The following is a 23,717-nucleotide window of genomic DNA, read 5'->3' as shown; positions in this document are numbered from 1 at the left end:
GTTAATTTCCCAGGAATGGCCGCGGGCTGAAGTCATTAGACCTATTAGGAATCGGAGAGAAATAATGATGATGGGAGAGTCTTCAGTGGTGTCTGGCTGCTCTGTCACCATGCTTTCTGCCTTTCCCTGCAAGGCTTTCAGGATGGAGGTAAAGAAGGAGGGAGGCAGCTATAACCTCTCTTAAGCCCACACCCCTCACCCCAGATGAAAGCTGACTTGACCTCATGTCAAGTTGCCGAGGCAAACCAGTCTGAACTGGATTCGTATCCCCTACTGTACATTTCTTGTGAAGCTTGGAGATATTTCATTACCAGAAACTTAAAAAACCAAAAAATTCCCAAACCCAGAACAAAACCCCAAATGTTTACTTCTCCAGCTACTCTGCAAATACCAGTGCTCTAAGAAGGAGAGTTGAAGAGGTCACCAAATATCAACCTGCCTATTTCTCAGATTTACCGTGCGCTCTTGTTCCTGTTTCTTCTTTCTTTTTCTGTGCTAATATGTTTTCATACTTTTTTTTTTCTGGAGTAAGAGGTGCGCATTTTTGTTTTTAATTATGACCACATCCCTTGGTGTCAGAAATCTCCATCCTTAAGTCCACCCCAAGCGTTCTGCTCTCCATGCAGCACTGTGACGCCTGTGCGGGGATCCAATGCAAATCTGCACAGCAGCGTCGCCGCATTACTTAGCTTCATTATTATAGTCGGAGTGGCTGAATGGGCGGAGAAGCAGCTTTCATAAACTCGGAGAAATTAACACAGAATCAGATCAAAAACATGGGTCTTGCATGGTTTGACCGTTTTAATTGACAACTGAATTACCAAAAAATATCAGATAGCCTGCACCAAAATTATTAGGCAAACCCTAAAATATTCATGGGGTTTCAGCATCAATATAAGGCCAAGCCAGCCTAGTTAGTAGATTTGTATTTACTGTAGGTTGTTGGTAACTGGTTTAGTTAGAGTCATAGGGCAATTATGCATTGTTGTAGCATATGTTTTAATGGGTCTTGAGCTGGAAAGGAAAGGGGTTTATCAGTGCAGTAGAGAAATACTTAAATAAACAGGATCAGCTCTTTTGGATCAAGCTGAGCCACCCTGATCCTACAAGAGTTTAGACTTTGTCTGGCTCTAGAACAAACTGGTTATCATATTGCAGGAAAAGTAACTATTCTCCTCTGACTTCCTTTAAATCATGATCCCTACAGGTGGCAAACGTGCACCGACATCCTGATTCTGAATCTGCACGACACGCAGAACGGCTTTTAATTTTTTTGTATGGAGCTGAAAGTTACCTTGTGAATGTTGCTTTCTTCCACCTCTCCCAAGTCTGAGCTGGCAAACATTGCTGCTGAGCTAATGCCGTCTCTTTCTGGAGAGATAAAGCTGGTCCGACTGCTAGGAACAAAAAAACACAGAAGAGGTCAAGGCAGCATGTCACAGATGCTCTGTAAGCACGCCAAAATCTGACACTGCACACATGTCCAAAAACAACCCCCAACTAACAAGCTTCCCCCTCCACTGCTGGATTTTTGGACAACACAATACATCAGTGACATGACTTAGGTGCAAAATGTATCTTAGCAGCTACAGCTGGAACGGGCTTTAATGGGGCAGTAAGCAGCTGTTATCCATCTTCCTTAAGTAGGCTGAGGGAGAAGGTTTGCTTCTGCGGTCACATTTTCTTGAGATTTTCAATGCAGGCACTAGCTAAACACAGAGGGCCGGATTTTAAAAGGGTTACGCGAATAAGGTACGCGTGTAACCCTTTTAAAACGCCCCTGCACGCACCGAGCCTATCTTGCATAGGCTCGGCGGCACGCGCAAGCCTATGCAAGGGATGTGCTTAGGTCCCGGGGCTTGCAAAAAGGGGCGACCAGGGGCGTGGCCAGGGGGCGTGGCGTCGGCTGGGGTGTGTTCAGGGTGTATGTGGGCGGTCTGGGGGCGTGGCCGAGTGCCCCGACACAGCGGCCTGTGTCGGGGCCTGCCACGCCAGCAGACAGCCGGCGTGCGTAAGTTACTACTGCCTGGAGGCAGGCGTAACTTTATGAATAAAGGTAGGGGGGTTTAGACAGGGCCAGGGGGGTGGGTTAGGTAGGGGAAGGGAGGGGAAGGTGCGGGGGGTGGAAGGAAAGTTCCCTCTGAGGCCGCTCCAATTTCGGAGCGGCCTCAGAGGGAACGGGCAGCGCACGCAGGGCTCGGCGCGCGCAAGGTGTACAAATGTGCACCCCATTGCGCGCGCCGACCCCGGATTTTATAAGATACGCGTGGCTATGCGCGTATCTTTTAAAATCCAGCGTACTTTTGTTTGCGCCTGGTGCGCGAACAAAAGTACGCGTGCGCGTAGATTTATAAAATCTACCCCACTGCCTCTCTTCTGCTGTCAAATGCAGGGTAAACATTTTTTTCTACTTCCCTATGGCCTGGCAAGTCACCTGCCTGCTTTAGCTGCTATTCTGGCCGCCATGTGGCGCATGCATGCTACAAAACCGACTGTCAAATATCAGCAGCTGGACACAGCTCCAGTGCTTCTGCCAGTCTTATAGATATGTAAACAGCTCCATCTGCTCTTTTGCTTGCATAAGCATTGGCAAGTTAAATGTAAGACATTATTAAGACAGGCTAAGAGAGAATTTGAAAAGAAGTTGGCCGTAGAGGCAAAAACTCATAATAAAAACTTTAAAAAATATATCTGAAGCAGAAAGCCTGTGAGGGAGTCAGTTGGACCGTTAGATGACCGAGGGGTTAAAGGGGCACTTAGGGAAGATAAGGCCATTGCTAAACAAATTCTTTGCTTCGGTATTTAATGAAGAGGATGTTGGAGGGTTACCCATTCCTGAGACGGTTTTCAAGATTGATGATTCAGATGAACTGAACCAAATTATGGTAAACCTGGACGATGTAGTAGGCCAGACTGACAAACTGAAAAGCAGTAAATCGTCTGGACTGGATGGTATACACCCCAGGGTTCTGAAGGAACACAAAAATGAAATTTAGACCTATTAGTAAAAATGTGCATCCTATCATTAAAATTGTCCATTGTATCTGAAGACTGGAGGGTGGCCAACGTAACCCTGATATTTAAAAAGGGCTCCAGGGGAGAGCCAGGAAACTATAGACCAGTGAGCCTCACTTCAGTGCTGGGAAAAATCGTTGAAACTGTTACAAAGAATAAAATCACAGAACATTTAGATAGACATGATTTAATGGGACACAGTCAGTCTTGCCTCATAAATCTACATTTTTATAAAGGGGTGAATAAACATGTGGACAAAGGTGAACCGGTAGATGTGGTGTATTTGGATTTTCAGAAGATATTCGACAAAATCCCTTATGAGAGGCTTCTAAGAAAACTAAAAAGTCATGGGATAAGAGGTGATAATAATTTTGCGGATTGCAAACTTGTTATAAGACAGGAAACAGAGAGCAGGATTAAATGGTCAGTTTTCAGAGAGAGAAAAAGGTAAACAGTGGAGTGCCTCAGGGATCTGTACTAGGACCGGTGCTTTTTAATATATTTATAAATGATCTGGAAAGGAGCACGACGAATGAGGTGCTTAAACTGCGAATAACACAAAATTATGCAGAGTAGTTAAATCTCAAGTGGATTGTGATAAATTGCAGGAGATTCTTGTAAGACTGGAAGATTGGGTATCCAAATAGCAGACGAAATTTAATGTGGACAAGTGCAAGGTGACGCATATAGGGAAAAATAACCTTTACTGTGGTTACACAATATTAAGTTCCACGTTAGGAGTTACCACCCATGAAAGAGATCTAGGTGTCATAGTGGATAATACATTGAATTCATCGGCTCAGTGTGCTGCTGCAGTCAAAAAAGCAAATAGAATGTTAGGAATTATTAGGAAGGGAATGGTGAATAAAACAGAAAATGTCATAATGCCTCTGTATTGTTCCATGTTGAGACTGCACCTTGAATACTGTGTGCAGTTCTGGTTGCTACATTTCAAAAAAGATATAGTAACTGCAATTAAGGGGTAGGTTTTAAAAGAAGTGCGCGTGCATCCATGTGCGCATGCTTCCCAGTGTGCACACATGGATGCGCTGATTTTATAACATGAGTGTGCCGGCGCGCATGTTATAAAATCCAGGGGCTGCGTGCACATGCATGCTGGATTTTATAATATGCACGCGCATGTGTGGGCGGCATGCGCAAGGGGGGGAATACTTATGCAATTCCCATGCGGCGACGCATTCCGGCCTTTCCCCATTCCCTCCCAGTCCGCTCCAATTAAGGAGCGGACTGGGAGGAAACTTCCCTACCCCACTATCTAACCTTCCTTCCCCTTCCCACCCCCTAAACCTATCCTATCTTACTTTTTTTTTTTTTTAAGTTGCTGCTCCTCTGGAAAGACTAAACAAATTCTGGAAGATTGGTATACACGCCGGCGTGCGCTTCCCCGACACAGCAACATATGGCTGCTGTACCAGCTGCTTCCAGCCCCGCCCCGTGCTCCCCTGGACTGCCCCTTTATCTGGGCCCAGCACTTTGGCACGTAACCCCCGTTTTTTACGTGCACAAGTGATTTAAAATCTGCCCGTAAGAATTTTTCATTGGGTTGTGTTTGCGCCGTTGCAAGCGCACAAAATATGGTTGATTGGAACCGATCATTGCTTAAAATGTAATGGCCCACAAGCTTCAATGATACACTATCTATGGCACTGCAAAGTTATCCGTGCATTTCGGGAATCTATACGTGGTCTACTTTGTACTCCGATGAATACTGATATCCACTGGTCCTGCTCTTTTTGCTTGTTAAACAATGATCTAGGTGAGGAAAGTATTAATTCCAATAACACACTGTTTTTTTTCTAAGGTATGTTTAATCGCCAAGAAATGTATCCTGCTTCGTTGGATCCCCCCACATTGGAAATGTGGAAAACGTTAATGATTGAACTTTTTCAGCTGGAATATGGCTCGATGTATCAACGATTCTCCAGGAAGAAAAACTATTCTTTAAGGAGACCTGGAGACAGTTCTTCGTATCTTTGCCTGACTCTTGCTAGACATAATATATACACTGGAGTACTGATTACTTGATTGGGCGGGTTCATTTTGTCTTAATATAGCTATGACTCTCTTAAGTAAATAGGAATTCTAATCTGTAATGCCAGTGAGATTTTGCCGCAGTGTTATTACGGGGAGGAGGGTGGTGTGGGAAGAGACATAGTGGGTGAAAGCTTTGTAGATATACTGCACAGTTTTTGGAGTTCTATGTTTTGACTGAAATGTCTTTGCTGTATATTTCAATAAAGATATAATGGAAAAAAAATATATAATTGTACTGGAGAAAGTACAGCGAAGGGCGACCAAAATGATAAATGGGATGGAACAGCTCCTCTGTCAGGAAAGGCTAAAGAGGTTATGGCTGTTCAGTTTGGAGAAGAGATGGCTGAGTGGGAATTATGATAAAGGTTTACAAAATCATGAAAGGCTTTGAACGGGTAAATGTGAATTGGTTATCTTTCAGGATGAGTGGGCATTCCATGAAGTTAGCCAGTAGCTCATTTAAAACAAATCGGAGAAAATTCTTTTTCACTCAGTGCATAATTAAGTTCTGGAATTCAGAGGATGTGGTTATGGCAATTAATGTAGCTGGGTTTAAAAAAGGTTTGGATAAGTTCCTAGAGCAGAAGTCCATAAGGATTAGTAGCTTGGGATCTATTAATTTAGAGGTAAATTTTTAAAGGTACGCGTGCGTCCATGTGTGCGATGTTCCCGACATGCGCACATGGATGCACCGATTTTATAACATGCACGGGTGCACCTATCGGCGTGCGCATATGCGTGCGGGTTCTGACCCAGGCATGCAAGGGGGGGTATTTTATTAAAAAAACGCACTGTGACACGATCGGACCATCCCCAGTTCCCTCCCATTCCCTATCCTCTTACCTTTCCTTCCTCCCTTTTCCCCTGTCCTTCCCAACCCCTAAACTCACCCTAACTAAACTAAATTTTAGGAGATACCCTCGTGGCCGTGCTGCTCTGAAAATGCGCTCAGCGAATGTGCGGCCCGGCCATGCACATTATCTCCTGGGATTTGCGCGCGTCAGCCTGGGTACTTGCCAGGTATTTGTGACTTGGTTGGCCACTGTTGGAAACAGGATACTGTGCTTGGTGGACCCTTGGTCTGACCTAGTATATCTTATGTTATGTTCTTCTGTTATGCAGTGTCACACCCTAGCAATGCTTTCAGGGCTCACTCAGAACTTTCAGTGGAAACTTGAGTTTTGGGGAGGGGGTTTATTAGCGCTTTAGAATTTTGGGGGTAAAATATCTTGAACTAGACTGAAACTCAAGCAGTTTTTCAGAGCTCAGGAAATTGCCCAAATTTGAGGAAAATAAATCTTTCTGATAATTTAGTTTTTGAAATTAAAAAAAAAAAGGTATTCTGAGTATCAAATGGACTGAAAAACTGCTTCAGTTTCAAATTCAGAAGTATCTATTACTTGCATCAAATGCTGGTATTATTATCTGGTGATTTAAAAGTGCCGTCATCCCGAGTAATGGCTGCTTGAAGCGACAGCTCCCGACCTGATTTTTTTTACATCCCTTACTAATAGCGATCAGTTTCGCCAGTCTCACGCAGCTACCAGGGGGAAAGCACTACTACATCGCACCGATGACGACTTATAAGGAAAAAACCCAATCTGAAGCAGTTTTCTTACTCTGGCATGCCAGCGCAAGGGACCGGAGGGCCTGACCACGTGGACTTTCCTGCCAGCCCAGAGTTGGGAGAAGGGGGATGAAGCGGCACAAGCCGCGTTTAGGGGAAGCTCCCTCCTGAAATGAATTCCAGAAATGGTTCCAAGAGCTGTGCGGCGATATGATCGTGATTAAAAAGAAGAGATTGCTGGATCTGTGGCTGAAATTCGGGAACGACTTGGCGTGGCGTATGGAGGAGGCCGAACATAGAATGGATGACTGTGCTGCAGAGCTGATGCAGATCCCTGGGGCACACGGCAAAATGTAAACCTCGCAGGAAGATATTCAAGATCGCCTGGAAGATTTGGAAAACTGCATGAGGAGAGCTAACCTTTGATTTGGGGGAGATCCTGAGAGTGCTGAGTAGGAGGACAGTTTCAAAGTTACTTATTTATTTATTTAAAAACCATGTATTACCTGCCCTTCTCACGCTCAGAGCGGGGTACAATATAAACACACATAGTCAAATGAAACGGAGAGGACAGGACAATACAAAATTTTAAGAGAAGGGGGAGTAACATAATTCTTCAGGAAGTAGTGGAAAGTATTTGGGTGTCCATTCTTGCAATTGCTGAACAGGCTGCTGAATCTCCAAAAGTGCAGCTGGAAAGGGCTCACAGGACCTTGGGGTTGCTCTGAGGCTACCTCCCCAGGGACACTGTAGCCTGCTTTCATGAGTTCCCAAGTGATGTAAAAAATATTTCTCACAGCAAGACAGCAAGGTGTTTCCATCTTGAATGGGCACAAGACTGAGTTCTTTCAAGACCTCTCCTCTATCACCATTCATAAGTGGAGCGCGTTTAAGGTCATCATCTCAGAGTTGCGCACCCGGAATTTGCGATATCGCTGGTTGTTCCCATTTGCGCTCAGCTTTACAATTGGAGGGGTAACATCCAAGGATTGAAGGGTAGTGGAAGCAATGGAGATCCTGAAAGCTGCAGGGGTGACCATCTCAAGGGGAGAACCTAGTCACTGGGAAGTGAAACAAGTGCTTGGAGGCCTTACCCCGTCTAGATGGCAGAGGGTAGCGAAAGGCGGCAAGAAGCTGAAGAGACAGATGAATGATTTTCCTTCTTTGTATTCCTCATCCCAAGATAACCCAGCTTGAAGGACAAGGTTATTCTGTGTTGATTAGCTGGTGTTGTAGGCTAGCGCTGCTTTCTTACAATTGAATGCAGCATATTGTTTATACTTAAATATTTTGGGGGCTGTTATTCTTAAGCCTATCTCAAATTGTGATTGTTTTTGTGGTTGGGAGGGTGAGATGACGTCATTCCTCATAGAGGACTTTGGCTACCACAAGGAAAGGTGGCGTGCAAAGTGATGGGATGGTGGGTGGGGCAGGGGGGGGTTGGTATTTTTCCCAAACTCTTCCCATTGCTATACCTTTAAAAATCAACTTGCAGGCCTGCGGGTCCTTTGCAAATACCCTGGAAGTTTAAAAATGATCTCTTCCCCACTCCCACAACCTCAATTTTTAAAGGAAAAAAAATGTACATTTTCCTTAATGTTAATTCCCACAGTAGGTGGGGCCTGTGGAGATTTGCTTTTCAGACATTTTTCACTTTTTTTCTGGTACTGAGATGCCTATATAAACTCTCTCATCATGCCATCATCATGCAGCAGAACTCACTGGAATTTGACAGGAGCCGCCATGTGAACATTTCTGCACTGATTCCTGGAACTGGGCTTGAGAGACCAAAATAGAAGCCACCTGGGATTTGATTTGAACCGGTGACCCAGAGGGCTTTATAAGGCTGTGACCTGTTCCCTGAGCAGCGTGTGCACCCGCAAAGGTTACTCACTAAGGCACAGTCCAGGTCCTTGTCAGGGCAGGATGCTCTCGAATTGTTGAAAGATTCCTCAGGTCTAGGGGAGGCGGCCGCACTGTAGACACAGAAGCATGAAATCAAGTCAGCTATGAAATGACTCTCCCCAAAAACAGAGACATGTTCCTGTGACCAGTGTTCCAGAAAATCTTTTCTAAAGAAGAGATACTTTAATATGGTCCCTAGTGAAGTCATGGAGCTAATGCAGTCTGCATTCAGGGTTGATTCATGAAAGTTTTTCTCCCTTTCTGTGTCTATGGGAAAAGACCTTGAGGAATCAAGCCTTTAATATCACCTTTCCATGTTTTAAAGGTCGAATAAATGCTGACGCACACACTGTTAAACCCAAAACATTTGCTTCCTCTCAGCTTGCAAAGATAATGAAGCAGCCCATTATGGGTCTGTTTTTCAGGTCAAAAGGGAATCAGATAGTGGATCAAGCAGAAAATTGCCGATGACCTGTTACACAGTTCTATAACAGCCGGGGGTAAGGGGTGGTGCGGATGTAAAATAACTTTTCCATTATATTTGTTTTAGTAACGAAGGTGCCAGAGCAATGCTTCCCAGCCTGATCCAGGATCCTCACCTTACAAATCCACTTTGGAGGGCCTTGCATAACAAATACATATAAGTGGTAATTTTCAAAAGGAGTTACGCGCATAAAAGTAGCATATATGTGTGGAAAACCTATTGACAGCTCAATAGCATATACTGTGGCAATTTCCAAACAGGAGGATAACTTTCAAAACGGCTTGCATGCGCCCATATGCACATGTATATGACTGCACGGTAATCTACTGCTGTATTTTATAACCTGTGCGCAAATGATATGTGCAGGAACTAAAATATTAGTTCATATGCATGCACACTTGCTCGCGTATGTAAAACTGAGAACTGTACAAATTCAGATTTATCCAGAAAAATAGGGGCACTTAGCTGGATAAGTCTGAAATGTGCTAATTGTCCATCTAATTAGCACCTTTCGGACTAATCTGGGTATCTAAGATAGCCGGATAAGTCTAAAACAAAAGCGCTATTTATCCCGGTAAGTTAAAATCTATCTGTTTAAATAGCAGCAAAGGTGCTATTTAACTGAATAAGTCGGATTTACCCAGATAAGTGTGCGCAAATGATATACCCTCGTATTTGTACTTCTAATTTTAAAGGGATACACAAACTAATTTTACTCACATTACTAAGATGCATTTATCCCCCACCCCTCCCCTGTAAATTGGCTTTTACATGAGGAAGTCATAGGATTTTCTAACATGTATGCGGCAATCAAATAGCCAGTTTTATCAATTGGTCTACCAATTTGTCCAGTCCATCTGCAGCTCATAAAGGCACTCTTGTCTCTTCAGTCTGAAGTCCCCCCATTTCACCCACAGTCCCTTCAAGTCATTTTTTCATTTTTGAAATGTTTACAATCACTTACACTAGATACTGAGCAGGAGTAAAAGATTTACGTGCGTCACTTTGGCCAATTGTAAAATAGCAACTTATGCGCATAACTGTTGGCCCCATCCCAGAACGCCCCGCCCACCTCTTTTTTTTTTACAAGCACACATTTAGTCACTGTCCCCAGTGTAAGCACTACGTTGCAATTTTTAAAATAGCGTATACTTGCGTATGTGCCGTTTTACGCACGCATGTGCTATTTTTTTTTCATGCTCACCTTTTGAAAATTCACCTCATAAAATGCATTTGTGTGTGCAAAACCCAGTTTTAAGCACATACACCCTTTTGAAAATGACCCCCATAAAGTGCATTTGTATGTCTGCGCTCATAAACTGCTCCCTAAAATGGCCCAGAAGGGCCAGAGAGCAACTGGCACGGGCTGTATTTATTGTTTGCAGCGGTGCACACCACTACATGAATGATCTACACCCATTCATAATTACAACTCTGTATAAGTATAAAATAAGCCTTCCATCACAGAAGTGCAAGGGAAAAACATTTGTGTCGTTTCATTGCATTTCTTTTTTTTGTTTGTTTCATTTCTGTGATATTGCATGCACAAAATCATTTTAGTATGTATTAAAATGCGAAAGCAAAACAGAAAAAGAAAAGTATTATTTGTCTCTTGTTTCGGATTAGAAACAACACAAAACCAAACGACAAAAGTCCACACTGTTGACTGCACCCCCTCAACTATCCATAAAACCCACAAGGGTTGTAAGGTGTGCAAGCATTGTGCGAGTGCACAGGAATGTGCACGTACATAAGCCATTCCCATTTGTCATAGTAAGCTCACCCAAAACAAGTCAAAGCTTACAGCAGGTCTACAGGTCTACACATACCCAGAGGGCTATTATCTGCCTCCACCTCCCAGCTTGCAGCCCTTGTGGTATTTTGCATTTCAAAGAGAACTCCCCATGGAGTTTCCTTATCTAGGGCTCATCCTGCAGGAACCTTTTTTTCAAACCATGGACTTTGGGTGCAAAGTATGTGGATTAAGCAATGCACAGGATTTGATAATGAAATCCCTATGTGCACCTCAGCTGGCCCTATCCTTTTTCTTTATGAAAGCGGGGACAATTTTTTAAGGGGAATTTTCCACTCATTTATCCGTGAAAATCTCTTTAAAAAGTTGCCCACCCAATGCATATTCAAAGGTTACAGCATGCATACACATGTACATATACATAATTCATATTTACCATGTATATTATAGAATAGTGTATCTTATATACAGTAAGTGGAATATAAAAGTTATCAACCTAATAAATGAAGGTTGACCGACGTGCCGCAAATGCGCAGTAGAGAGCAGCTCTACCGCGCATGTGCGGGCGAGCACGTCGGTCTCAGCCAGCGTCAGAAAAAAAAAAAACAACATGGTGGCGTCGGGTGGCAGCGGCGGCGTCGGGTGGCAGCGGCAGCGGCGTCGGGTGGCAGCAGAAAAAAAAAAACAACATGGCGGCGTCGGGTGGCAGCGGCGGCGGCAGCGAGCGGCGGCCAGTAGCAAGGGAGGGAGGAGAGAGAGAGAGGAAGGGAGGAGAGAGAGAGAGGGAGGGACGGACTGAGTGAGAGGGAGGGAGGGAGTGGGAAGGACGGAGGGAGGGAGGGAGTGAGAGGGAGGGACTGAGTGGGAGGGACTGAGTGAGGGGGAGGGAGGGACTGAGTGAGAGGGAGGGAGGGATTGAGTGAGGGGGAGGGACTGAGTGGGAGGGAGGGACTGAGGGAGAGGGAGGGAGGGAGGGACTGAGTGAGAGTGAGGGAGGGGGAGGGACTGAGTGAGAGGGAGGGAGGAGTGGGTGAGTGTGTGGGAGGGAGGTAGGGGGTGGGGAAGAGTGAGGGGAGAGGGAGAATGAGGGAGAGGTGAGAGACAGGGATATGAGTGGAAGGGGAGAGGGAGAATGAGGGAGAGGTGAGAGACAGGGATGTGAGTAAGTGGAAGGGTAAGAAGTTGTGGAGCAGAGAAAAAGGGAGTGGAGGAGGGCTGAGGGGGAGGGGATGGGATTGAGAGAGGGTGGGGAGTGACTGAGGGAAGGGGAGGGAGGTGAGAGTGAGGGGAAGGAGGCAGTGGGAGACAGAGGGTGAGTAAGACTGAGTGGAGGGAAGGGGAGGAGTGAACAAGGGGAAGGGGGAGAGAGGGAGAGAGGGAGAAAAAGTGTAGAAGGGTGCTGTGTTAGAAAATGGACTGAAAAAAAAATGTAATGTAGCCCGTTTTTACGGGCTTAACGGCTTGTTAAATAAATAAAATACCCATACTAGCTCACCCACCCAATCCATTTCAGTACAACCAACTTTTGGGTCAGCTGTGTTGAAATATAGATGTATACATATTTAGAATAAACTGGGTTACTGCACTCTGGTAAAAATTCTTACTTTTTCTCCGTGGTTTTAGATTCCGATTCACTGGAGGGGGTTCCAGATCTGTAGGAAGTTCAGGCAATGGGCTAGAAACTTTTGTTGAAGAACCTGCATGGCAGGTGAACCCAGGAAAGACTGGACTCATAGGAATGTAGCCGTCAACAGTGGTATCTGAAGCGGAGATGGGCGGAGATGCATTGGGATTCATAGGTACATAGCTATCTTCAGAGCTGTCTGCTGTGAAAGAGGAAAGTGGTGCAAACCTAGGCTTAAAAGGAGAAAAACAACTCATCAAACATTTCTGGAACATTCTTCATTCACCACACAACATCTGATACCACCAGCGCATGCAGCACCACAAAAACATCACATGCAAAGAGACCCAATTCATCAGAGTCCTCTTTGAGACTCCTCACATCAGAATGAGCAACAGAAATTTTTATTTTTATTTATTTGTTTTTATATACCGACGTTCACCCATGGGTATCACGTCGGTTTACATTATGACTTTTTGATAATGTGACAGCGGTCATATTATCATTATATTGTAATATTGCAGCATTGTAAAATAATATTGTAGCATTGTAAAAATTACATTACATCTATGGATTGTAATGTTGTAGCATTGTAAAAATTACATTACATTTATGGGTTGTTTTAACAATTATGACATTATGACATTGAATATTATTTGCTATTTGGTGACTTTCTATTATCGTTAAAATAGATAATAATGAGAAGGGCTTGTGCTTGGGACAGAATACCCAAAGATAAACTTAATACATGCTGGCTTAGACTAATGGTCCATCAAGCTCAGCATCCCTTCTCTGACGATGGCTAATCTGGGTCAGCTGGAAGAAATACTTAACAGATCCGAATGAGCAGATCCATTCCTTGTTGGTCACACGCACTTGTGGTGTTTCACACGCTTACCTAATATTAGTCCTACAAAAACGTGTCCACATTTTTTAACATTCACTTGTATTACTGATCTTGTCCATAAACTCCGGCAACAGATTCCACAATCTTGACCGAAAACTGCTTTCTTGAATTTGTTTTAAATCTGCTACCAGTTAGTTTCATGGAGTTATCCTCCTAATCCCAGTACAATCTAAAAGAGCAACTAACCATTCACTATTATCCTGTTCCACACTGCTCACGACTGCATAAATCTCTATCATATCTCTTCTAAGTCATTTTTATTTCAAACTTTCTTCATAAAGGCCCTACCCGATACCCATTATCTATTTTGTTCCCTTCCCTGTACCGTTTTCAGTTCTCCTATATCTCTTTTTTGAGATGAGGCTTGTTATGCCTGTCGGTCACAGATGGCTGCGACCTCTCATGCTCACCTCTTTTTTCCCCGCTCCATCAAGTCTGGGAAGAATGGCAATTTCTACCAGTCCACGCCAACCTCTCCGGCGTTCCCGGGACAGTGTGGGCGCTGCTCACCGCCATCTTGGACCCGGAGTTACCTAGACGCATGCACGCGCGCGTGCGTGCAAAGTCCTCATTTGAATACGTCATGGCGGGAACCTTGGGGTCGTCCCTGTCCGATGACGTCAATCTGCCAGTGTATTTAATCTGACTTGCCCTTGCCTTCCTCGATTTAGCAAGGAGTTCTGTCTTGCTGAATTCTCCACTTCAAAGACTTCCTGTTCCTGACTCAGTCTTGGCATACGGACGCTCTGAGTACCCGCTCCTCGGGGGCTCCCCTGATTTCTTGGCTATCCACTCCTTGGAGGGCCTTCCTGCCTGACTACTACTGAGCCTGCTTCTCTGGTCTCTATCTCGCTTCAGGAACCTCCTACTGTGAGTACCTCTATTGGCATCTACTATACAGCTGCATTGAAGATTCCATGCGGCGTACCCCAATCCTCGGGCCACTACCGCCTTTCTTCTGTGGGAGTCATTCACCTATCTGCTCTACAGAATACCTGCATATCATCTACAGGAGCCACTTCTGTGTTCCGGCATCACTACCAGTTCTTCAACATCTAAAACCATACAGACATCCTCGGCATGTATTCCTGAAGCTGCCTACGCTCATCAGAGGGGATCTCCGGTGTATCCCGCTCCGCGGGCCACTACCAGATCTTCTCAGCTGTGTCTCACTCTGGGTAATTCCCATTGCCCAGGACTGTACGAACATTTCCATTTCTCTGGAGACTAATTCTTCCTTCCTATTTAATAAAGTCTTCATTCCTAGCTGTGTCCCAAGTCACTGAGACTGTCTGCTGACTGTGAGGCTCACAGGGCTCCTCCCTGTGGGCGGAGACATCACTCATCTCAGGCCAGGGGTTCACATCCTTCCTTAAAAATAATAGATTGCTAACTCCATGGACCCGGCTCAGCTTTGAGCCTTTCAGGCCATCCCTGGTCTGGCCCAGCATCTGGCTGAACAGTAAAGCACATTGGAGACACTGACTAACGCCTTTAACCAGCTCAGTTCTCGAATGAACGCTACCTCTTTGCCTGACAAGGTTATCGCCTTTTCATCTACTGGGTCCACAAGACTTTCAGTGCCGCTGCCTGCACCCACTCGTTTTACAGATGATCCCCTATTATGCAGAGGCTTCCTGAACCAGTGCTGTATGCACTTCTCCTTACAGCCTACCTACTTCCCAGATGTAGTGTCCAAAACTATGCACATCCTGTCTCTTTTAGACAGGAAAGCCCTTGTTGCGTCCGTTGGTCGCAGCCATCTGCAACCGCTCTGCCTTACCTCTTTTCTTCCCTCCTCTCTCTCCTTGGGCAAGATGGCTGCCTCCGGTGCCGAGGGTCTCGGCATCTCCAATCTAGCATGGGCGTCCCAGTCCGCCATGCTCACTCCTGTGGCTTCCTAGGGTGCGCGTTCGCACATCTCCTACACTCAAATACACGTCATGGCGAGAACCTCGGGGGCAGCCCCACCGCATGACGTCAATAACTCCGGGTATATCAAGCCTCCGTTTCACTACCACCTTTGGGTTAGCAAGGACTTCGGTTTAGCTACTCTGACCGCTCTAAGCTGCACGCTTAGTCGCCGCTATCACTCCAAGGGCCTCGCTCGTCAAGAAGCTCTAGACACCCGCTCCTCGGGGGGTCTCTCGCTTCCAACTAACCTTTGGGCCTCTACTAATTAAGACAACCGCTCCTAGGGGGTCTTTCTCTCTCTTCTCCATTTCAGGATTTTGGACTATCAGGTACTCGCTCCTCGAGGGCCTACCAGCCTATGTATCCTGCACCATGGACCTTCGGTCCTACCATTTCATCATCAGGAAGACGCCTGCATTCCTGTGAGTACATCTAAGATCCAGTGCTCCAGCTCCAACCACCAGCCGCTGCGTTACCCGCACTGCGGGCTCCCGCCTATCGTGAACATCTGGGTGAGATTATACATCCGAGCCTGTTGAACGTATTGGCACCTCGTGGATCTCAGTGCCTTACCTTCCTGCCTACATATCCATCTACAGCAGTACAATAAAGCCTCTATCCATACTGTGTCTGCTCTCTGAGTTCAGCCTATCACTGTGGTTCCCCACGGGGCCCCTCCCTGTGGGCGGAGTCATCTCCACAGCAACCAAGGGTCCACAATGCCACAAACACAACAGCCCTGGCCTGGGCTTTACCTCTCTGGGAGCATAATGATCCTATTCTCAGTGATTTGATGGGGTCTCTTACCCTATTTCGTTCAGTGTTTGATGACCCTGCTCGTAAGACTGTCACTGGATCTGCACTCCTACACCTTCAACAAGGTACCAAACCTCTGACTATGTTATTGAGTTTAAAACCTTGTCTTCCGAGTTGCTTTGGGACCTGAGTTGTCTACAGACTATTTTTTTGAAAGGTCTTAATTACCGTATTAAAGATGAATCGGCAGCTCGTAAGCTCCCTGATACCTTGGAATCCCTCACTGATCTTGCCGGATGAATTGATCGTCATCTGTGTCAGCACTCGCAAGAAATAAAGGGTCCCAAGAAGATGACACCGGGAGTTCCACGTCTTCATCCTGCACCAGTTACACAGACCACTTCCATACCCAGTAGAGGAGGAAGAACCCATGCAATTAGGCCGCAGCCATCTAACAGCCAAAGAGAGGCATTACCATAAAAAGTTAGGCCTCTATATGTACTGTGGACAACTTGGCCATGCAGTCCCCTCCTGCCCTACCTGTCTGGGAAAGTCACAGATCTAGGACCCACCGGAGGACTCCTCCTAGGTCTAACCTCTCCTTCTCCTCCACGGACTCTTCCAGTATCCATCATATTGGATACGCTCGAATTCCACACATTAGCTCTAGTGGACTCCGGTGCCGGGAGAAAATTCATACTTAGACAACTCATAGAGACCTACGAATTCCCACCGTCTGAACACCTACGCCACTGCTGCTGTCTTCCATACACGGCGAACCACTTCCTGGTGAGGTCACTTATTCTACTCAACGAATCCGTCTCCGCACGGGGTCGCTCCACTCGGAGACATCTCCTTCCTGGTTTTGGATAAAGCTATTCACCCGGTCGTAATTGGAATACCTTGGTTACAGATACACTCACCCCAGTTTGACTGGAACACGTTGGAACTATCCCAATGGGGAAGAGACTGTCACGGGAGATGTCTTAAGAACATAAGAATATGCCATACTGGGTCAGACCAAGGGTCCATCAAGCCCAGCATCCTGTTTCCAACAGAGGCCAAACCAGGCCATAAGAACTTGGCAAGTACCCAAAAACTAAGTCTATTCCATGTTACCTTTGCTAGTAATAGCAGTGGCTATTTTCTAAGTCAACTTAATTAATAGCAGGTAAAGGACTTCTCCTCCAAGAACTTATCCAATCCTTTTTTAAACACAGCTACACTAACTGCACTAACTACATCCTCTGGCAACAAATTCCAGAGTTTAATTGTGCGTTGAGTGAAAAAGAACTTTCTCCCATTAGTTTTAAATGTGCCACATGCTAACTTCATGGAGTGCCCCCTAGTCTTTCTATTATCTGAAAGAGTAAATAACTGATTCACATTAACCCATTCTAGACCTCTCATGATTTTAAACACCTCTATCATATCCCCCCTCAGCCATCTCTTCTCCAAGCTGAAAAGTCCTAACCTCTTTAGTCTTTCCTCATAGGGGAGCTGTTCCATTCCCTTTATCATTTTGGTCGCCCTTCTCTGTACCTTATCCATCGCAATTATATCTTTTTTGAGATGTGGTGACCAGAACTGTACACAGTATTCAAGGTGCGGTCTCACCATGGAGCAATACAGAGGCATTATGACATTTTCCATTTTATTCACCATTCCCTTTATAATAATTCCCAACATTCTGTTTGCTTTTTTTAATGCCGCAGCACACTGAGCCGACGATTTCAATGTGTTATCCACTATGACGCCTAGATCTCTTTCTTGGGTAGTAGCACCTAATATGGAACCTAACATTGTGTAACTATAGCATGGGTTATTTTTCCCTATATGCATCACTTTGCACTTATCCACATTAAATTTCATCTGCCATTTGGATGCCCAATTTTCCAGTCTCACAAGGTCTTCTTGCAATTTATCACAATCTGCTTGTGATTTAACTACTCTGAAAATGTTGTATCATCTGCAAATTTGATTACCTCATTCGTCGTATTTCTTTCCAGATCATTTATAAATATATTGAAAAGTAAGGGTCCCAATACAGATCCCTGTGGCACTCCACTGCCCTCTCCCTTCCATTTAATCCTACTCTCTGTTTCCTGTCTTTTAGTCAGTTTGTAATCCACGAAAGGACATCACCACCTATCCCATGATGTTTTACTTTTCCTAGAAACCTCTCATGAGAAACTTTGTCAAACGCCGTCTGAAAATCCAAATCACCCCCATGCCATGCCTAATCACAACCAACTCACTTCCGGGCCTACCTCAGCAATATTCATCCAACCAGGACGTATTCTCTAAAAAGGCAGCTGACACTCTGCCACCTCACCAGTCGTTTGACTGCGCCATTAATTTGGTACCTAATTCCAAACCTCCCAGAGGAAGGGTGTACCCACTTTCTCTGTCAGAGACTCAGGCTATGTCAGCCTATATTCAAGAGAACTTGGCGAAGGGCTTCATTAGGCCTTCTAAATCTCCAGCCAGGGCTGGTTTCTTTTTCATGGGTAAGAAGGATGGATCCCTTCGCCCATGTATAGACTACCGTGGACTAAATGAGATCACCATGAAGGACCGCCACCCATTGCCACTGATCTCCGAACTCTTTGATCGGCTCCAAGTTGCCAAAATATTCACAAAGCTGGACCTCAGAGGGGCATACAACTTGGTCTGCATACACCAGGGTGATGAGTGGAAAACTGCTTTTAATACCCGCAATGGCCATTTTGAATATTTAGTTAGTCCCTTCGGCCTTTGTAACGCCCCAGCTGTATTTCAAAACTTGAATTAAGTAGTGTGTTTGCTGTATTAGTCCATTTAAGATCTGTAGAATTAAAAAGCAGCAAGCTAGTTGTAGATGAAACCTTTTTGGACTAACTTAATTCATTTGGTACTGGCTTTTGAAAGTTGTATTCTGATCACCATGTTTGTTTGTTTTTTTGTAAAATCTTTTTTTTGCACTATCTAATATGTTGGACTCTTAAACCTAATTACAAATACGTTAAGTTATCAACCCCCAAATCATCAACACTTGCAATATCTACTCCTTTGATATTTGCCCAACTGCTAATCTGTCATAATTGTTACGTTGTAACAAACAAGAGAAGTCCCTGAGCCTACCTCCACCTCAATTCCCTGTATACCAAATTGATATATAATATATATACCTTTGTTAATTTGTTTAACCATCAATCAATTATAGATGTTATCTTGTAATATATAATAACTACACCTTGACTATTTATTTAACTTTTTATCCTTTTGCTGTTATAAACATTCCCTGTATTAGACAAAAGGAAACACCTGGTTTCCTGCACCACTCAGTTGTATGTAAACCGTTGTGATATGTAAAATCGAACATTGGTATATAAAAACAAATAAATTAAATAAATCAATAAAAAGACATCACCTACAACTTCTTTGTTGACCTTTATTTTTTGCAGGATTTACTTGAAAGTCCATATACTGTCCACAGAGAGCAACATGACAACGTAGAACAGTTTGGCCCACACAGTCTGACCACTTGCTCTTGCCTACCTTGCTTCGCTAAGGTTATCTTCCAGCTGTCAGCCATACAAGCCTTACTACCTACGGGAGATCATTTAATGCCCTTTGCTAGGAAGATAGCTAACTCAGCCTGACACTAGTGGCCTGATGTAATAAAGTCGCTCACAGGGGATTAAAGTGGAAAAATTAGAAAGCTGGCAGCAAAAATTTGCTAAAGCTGAGATAATATATGAAAAGAAATTTGAAGGAATTGAGAACGTATTGAGATATCTGAATTTAAGAATACTTAATTTCCCAAAACATGACTTGATCTCAGCATACGATATGTTTAAAGAATATCTAGTACAAATATTGAAAATGCTAGAGCAATCATTACCCGTGTTATCAAAGATTTACTATGTAATGCCTAAGGATAGGATAGTTGATAAGAAAACATCAGCTGAAGGTCAGTTAAATCTGTCTGTACTAATGGAGTCATCTGTCGAGACACCAATATTGATTAGAGCTACATTGCATGCAACATTTACCTTTGCTACTGATAGGGAGTTAGTTTTAAGGCTCTATATGAGAAACCGTTTAGCTATGTTTCATGGTGATAAAACACGTATCTACCCGGATTTTTGTAGAACAACACAAGATAGAAGAAGAAAATTTTTAGATATGAGAGCAGAGGTAGAATCCAAGGGTGGAAAAATGCTGATCAAATTTCCATGTAAATGTGAAATTCTTTATAAGAATAAAAAATATGTATTTTTTGAAACATCACAACTCAGAGTTTTTCTTGATTCCCACCCCCTAGAGACTGCTGTGATAGGGCTTGATGCAAATAGAGTAATCTAGATGACACTTGTTTCAATTGTTAAAAGGAGGAGATGTATACCTCTTTGTTTTCCTTATTCCGCTTTTATTGTTGTAAAAATTATCCTTCTGAAATTACTTGAATATAACAGATGTATACTTTTTCCCTTTTTCCTTTTTTTTTCTTTTGCTTGATTGTTTCATTTTGTTTAGAGAAAAGTCAGTGCATCTGAATTCTGTAAACAAATAGTTGTATTTGTTTGTGAATAATGCATAAATACAATTTTTTTTTAAAAAATGCGCTCACTGTTTTACCTGCAGTTGTACACTCATTTTTTGTACACAAATTTTACTTCTGATTCTGCAAGGAATTTTGCACACAAAGGGACCGATGTAATAAAGTCCACTGAAGTTGCTGCGGGTTTGTGCACGTTTTCACGTGCAAAGCTCTATACTAGTATGTAATAAGGGTTTGTGCGCTGAAAAAAATTGCGTACAAACACACTTACCGAGCCGCGGTTCTTCCTGTACAAGTGCATGCTAGCTGCATGCAAAAGAAGTGATTATCTATTCACGGGCAATGCAGGGAACTGTGCCAGCAGAGAAATCGGGTTAGTACAGGTTTTTTAATATGGGTATTTAGCACCTGAGTCAGGGCAGGAGTTAAGGGAAAGCTTTTGGGGGTCATCCAAGCGGCGGATGGAACTGGAAGAGAGAAGGCAGCTTCTCAATGAGACAGAATCGCAGATCTGCATTTCACACTCTTGCTGGCGATCGGAGTCTGATCATGAAGGGGTTAGATATTGCTCTACCCACCTTCACATCAACTTCCGGACCACTAATTTATTCATTTTTTCGAAAAACAAAGGCTTTCGTCCTGAGAATCAATCGCAGACGTTCACAAGCTGATAGCTGCCCGTGTGGTTTTCTGCTCAGATGTCTGCGTGATTCACTACAACGGCCATGAGTGCGTGTTTCTGTGCACATTATGGCGCATTTGTTTGGTGTTGTTACACTCGCCGCCCGCAGCAGCCCCGCGGTGTGGTCCTCTTACCTTTCTGAGCAACTCCCAGGCTCCAGCTTCCTGTCGCTTGTGGCAGTGGGTCGCCGGCTCTGACCTCAGGCTCCCGCCAGCGCCTCCGCCTATGCTCCACTTCCCGGGATTTCCAGCCAGGATGCCTCCATCTGTCGGGCTTCTCTGCGGGATTCGCGGAGAAACGCCGCCAACAGCGCAGCACCCCTCCCTAGGCGCACGCGCATCAGTAAATCTTTTAATGGGCCCACGACGGGAACCTGGCCGCGGACCCGGATGCTGACGTCAAATCCTTCAGCATATAAATGCTCAGGTCTCGCACTGAAACGTTGCCTTTGTAACAGGTCTCCTCAGTTCCCTGTTTGGTTCTGAGTACTCTTTGCCTCCGTGCTTCCATGATCCGTGTTCCAGTTTGTCTCCAAGTTCCTGCTTCCTCGTTGTCTCGTCTGTTCTTTGATTGACCTCCTGGTGCTGACCTCTGCTACATCTGACCTGCCTGCCTTCTCCATTCCTGACCTCTGCTACGTCTGACCTGCCTGCCTTATCCAAGCCTGACCTCTGCTACGTCCGACCTTGCCTGTCTTCTTCAAGCCTGACCTCTGCTACGTCTGATCTGCCTGCCTTCTCCAAGCCTGACCTCTGCTACATCTGACCTGCCTGCCTTCTCCAAGCCTGACCTTTGCTACGTCTGACCTGCCTGCCTTCTCCAAGCCTGATCTTTGCTACAACCAACCTTGCCTGCCTTCTCCAAGCCTGAACTCTGCTACGCCTGCCTTCTCCGTGCCTTGACCATTGCTACGCCTGACCACACCTGCCTTCTACGTGCCCTAACCATTGCTACGGATGACTACGCTATAGACTCCTTTGTGTCCAGAGTTCTACGTTGCTTGCTACATCTTCCAATTGCTGCCAGCTCTCATTCATGTTTGACAGTGACACCTCTGTCCCTATCCTCTTGTCTTGGACTCCTAAGGCTCCGGCCTGTCTTTGCTCAAGCACCTTCAATCAATCCTTGTTCCTTGGCGCTTGGGTTTCTGTACTAGGACCAGTCTATGATAGAACTACGCCACCTGCTGGCTGTTGTCTCTGGGCTGGACTACCTGCCTTTGACGTTCAATCTCGAGGCCTGCCTAAGTCCTGCCAGCCCCGGCACCCAAAGGCTCAACCCGAGGGAAACGTGGGCTGGTATAGGTTGCGTCAACCCCATCTCAGCCCAAGAATCCACCTCCAGCGCAACAGGTGTGCGCAGATTTTATGTGCATATCTAATTAGCATATACAGTCATTATTATATCCCTTGCTGCTGCTGGTTTTTGTCACGCATGCCAAAAAATCTGTATGGAAAAATCAGAGCGTGTCTTATTACATTGGCCTGAAAAATTGTGTGCATAGAACTGTACACACTGCTTAGCACCTTCGCATAGAAATCCCATGCAAATGAAGGCATTCGCTACTATCCCCCCATGTAGAAAGATGCACTGGTTTAACTCATGCTGTCTTAGTGCTAAAAATGTTATTCTTTGTCTGAGGTGCAGTAAAGTTTCTAGTGCTAGTGTTACCTATGGCCAGAAGCAAAAGTTCTAGTGCCAGGACCTAATCAGTACTTTTATGACAGAAAACATGCTTTGTACACAAAAAGCATGATTTCTATGTATAAAATGTGATTTAAGCGCATAGTAATATTTTCTGTGCAGAAAGCATTTTTTTTTAAGGATTAATCCTATTTTATGAGCAGAAAACATGATCTGTACACACTCAACAACATGTTCCAACAACACAAACCTCAGCGAAACACCAAAACTGCCCGCAAACTACTCCTGGACATACCCTCACTTCCCACAGCGAAGCTTACGAGCACTAGAAACAGAGCCTTCTCCTAGCAGGACCAAACATGGAACTCCTTACCACAATACCTAAGCTCAATGAATGACAGCAAATCCTTCAAAAAAGAACTAAAAACTTGGATATTCAGCCAAACATTCAGAGATGGCGTGGGCTAAACGTCATAATTCCACCATCAACAACTCCCATGCCGGATGATCACGCTAATATCACCTTATGCTCTCCTCCCCCGTCACCCCTACCCACTTCTCCGATCTCCGCTCTCCACTTTAAACATGCTCCTCTAATGACGCAATGACCTAATACTCCCGCCATCCGTTCCCCTTTACCCCCATCCCTTACTCCCTCCATCCTCCCCCCTCGACATGCATTTCTCTCTGCTTTATAGTCTTGTATTTAGAAATTTGTTTCTCAGTTCTATGTTGCTGATAAATATTAGTTGACTATGTTGCGTCCCTTGTTCAAGCGATTAAGTTTTGTTCTATTATATTCCTGAACAGTTCGATGTTATTTTTGCCATACTATGTTCCGTTTCCAGTTCGATGTAACAATTTG

The 23,717-nt window shown here is 44.6% G+C and overlaps 1 protein-coding gene across 6 annotated transcripts in view; it reads right to left on the bottom strand.

The window, feature by feature from the left end:
* Positions 1-23,717, bottom strand: part of GAB3 (GRB2 associated binding protein 3) — a 510,223-nt gene that overhangs the window by 44,602 nt on the left and 441,904 nt on the right. For 4 of the 6 annotated variants that reach the window (XM_029607883.1, XM_029607882.1, XM_029607885.1 and 1 more), the window contains 3 exons: positions 12,384-12,636; positions 8,532-8,613; positions 1,295-1,397 (listed from right to left, as the gene is read on the bottom strand). In XM_029607883.1, coding sequence (XP_029463743.1) covers positions 1,295-1,397; positions 8,532-8,613; positions 12,384-12,636 — 438 coding nt within the window. The remainder of the gene's footprint in view (positions 1-1,294; positions 1,398-8,531; positions 8,614-12,383; positions 12,637-23,717) is intronic. The other 2 variants (XM_029607884.1, XM_029607886.1) reach the window with 1 other exon arrangement.

This window comes from Rhinatrema bivittatum, chromosome 6 (genome assembly GCF_901001135.1).
Source record: "Rhinatrema bivittatum chromosome 6, aRhiBiv1.1, whole genome shotgun sequence".
Lineage (NCBI taxonomy): Eukaryota > Metazoa > Chordata > Amphibia > Gymnophiona > Rhinatrematidae > Rhinatrema > Rhinatrema bivittatum.
Note: the sequence above shows the minus strand (reverse complement) of the source record. Positions and strands in the feature narration are given on the sequence as shown.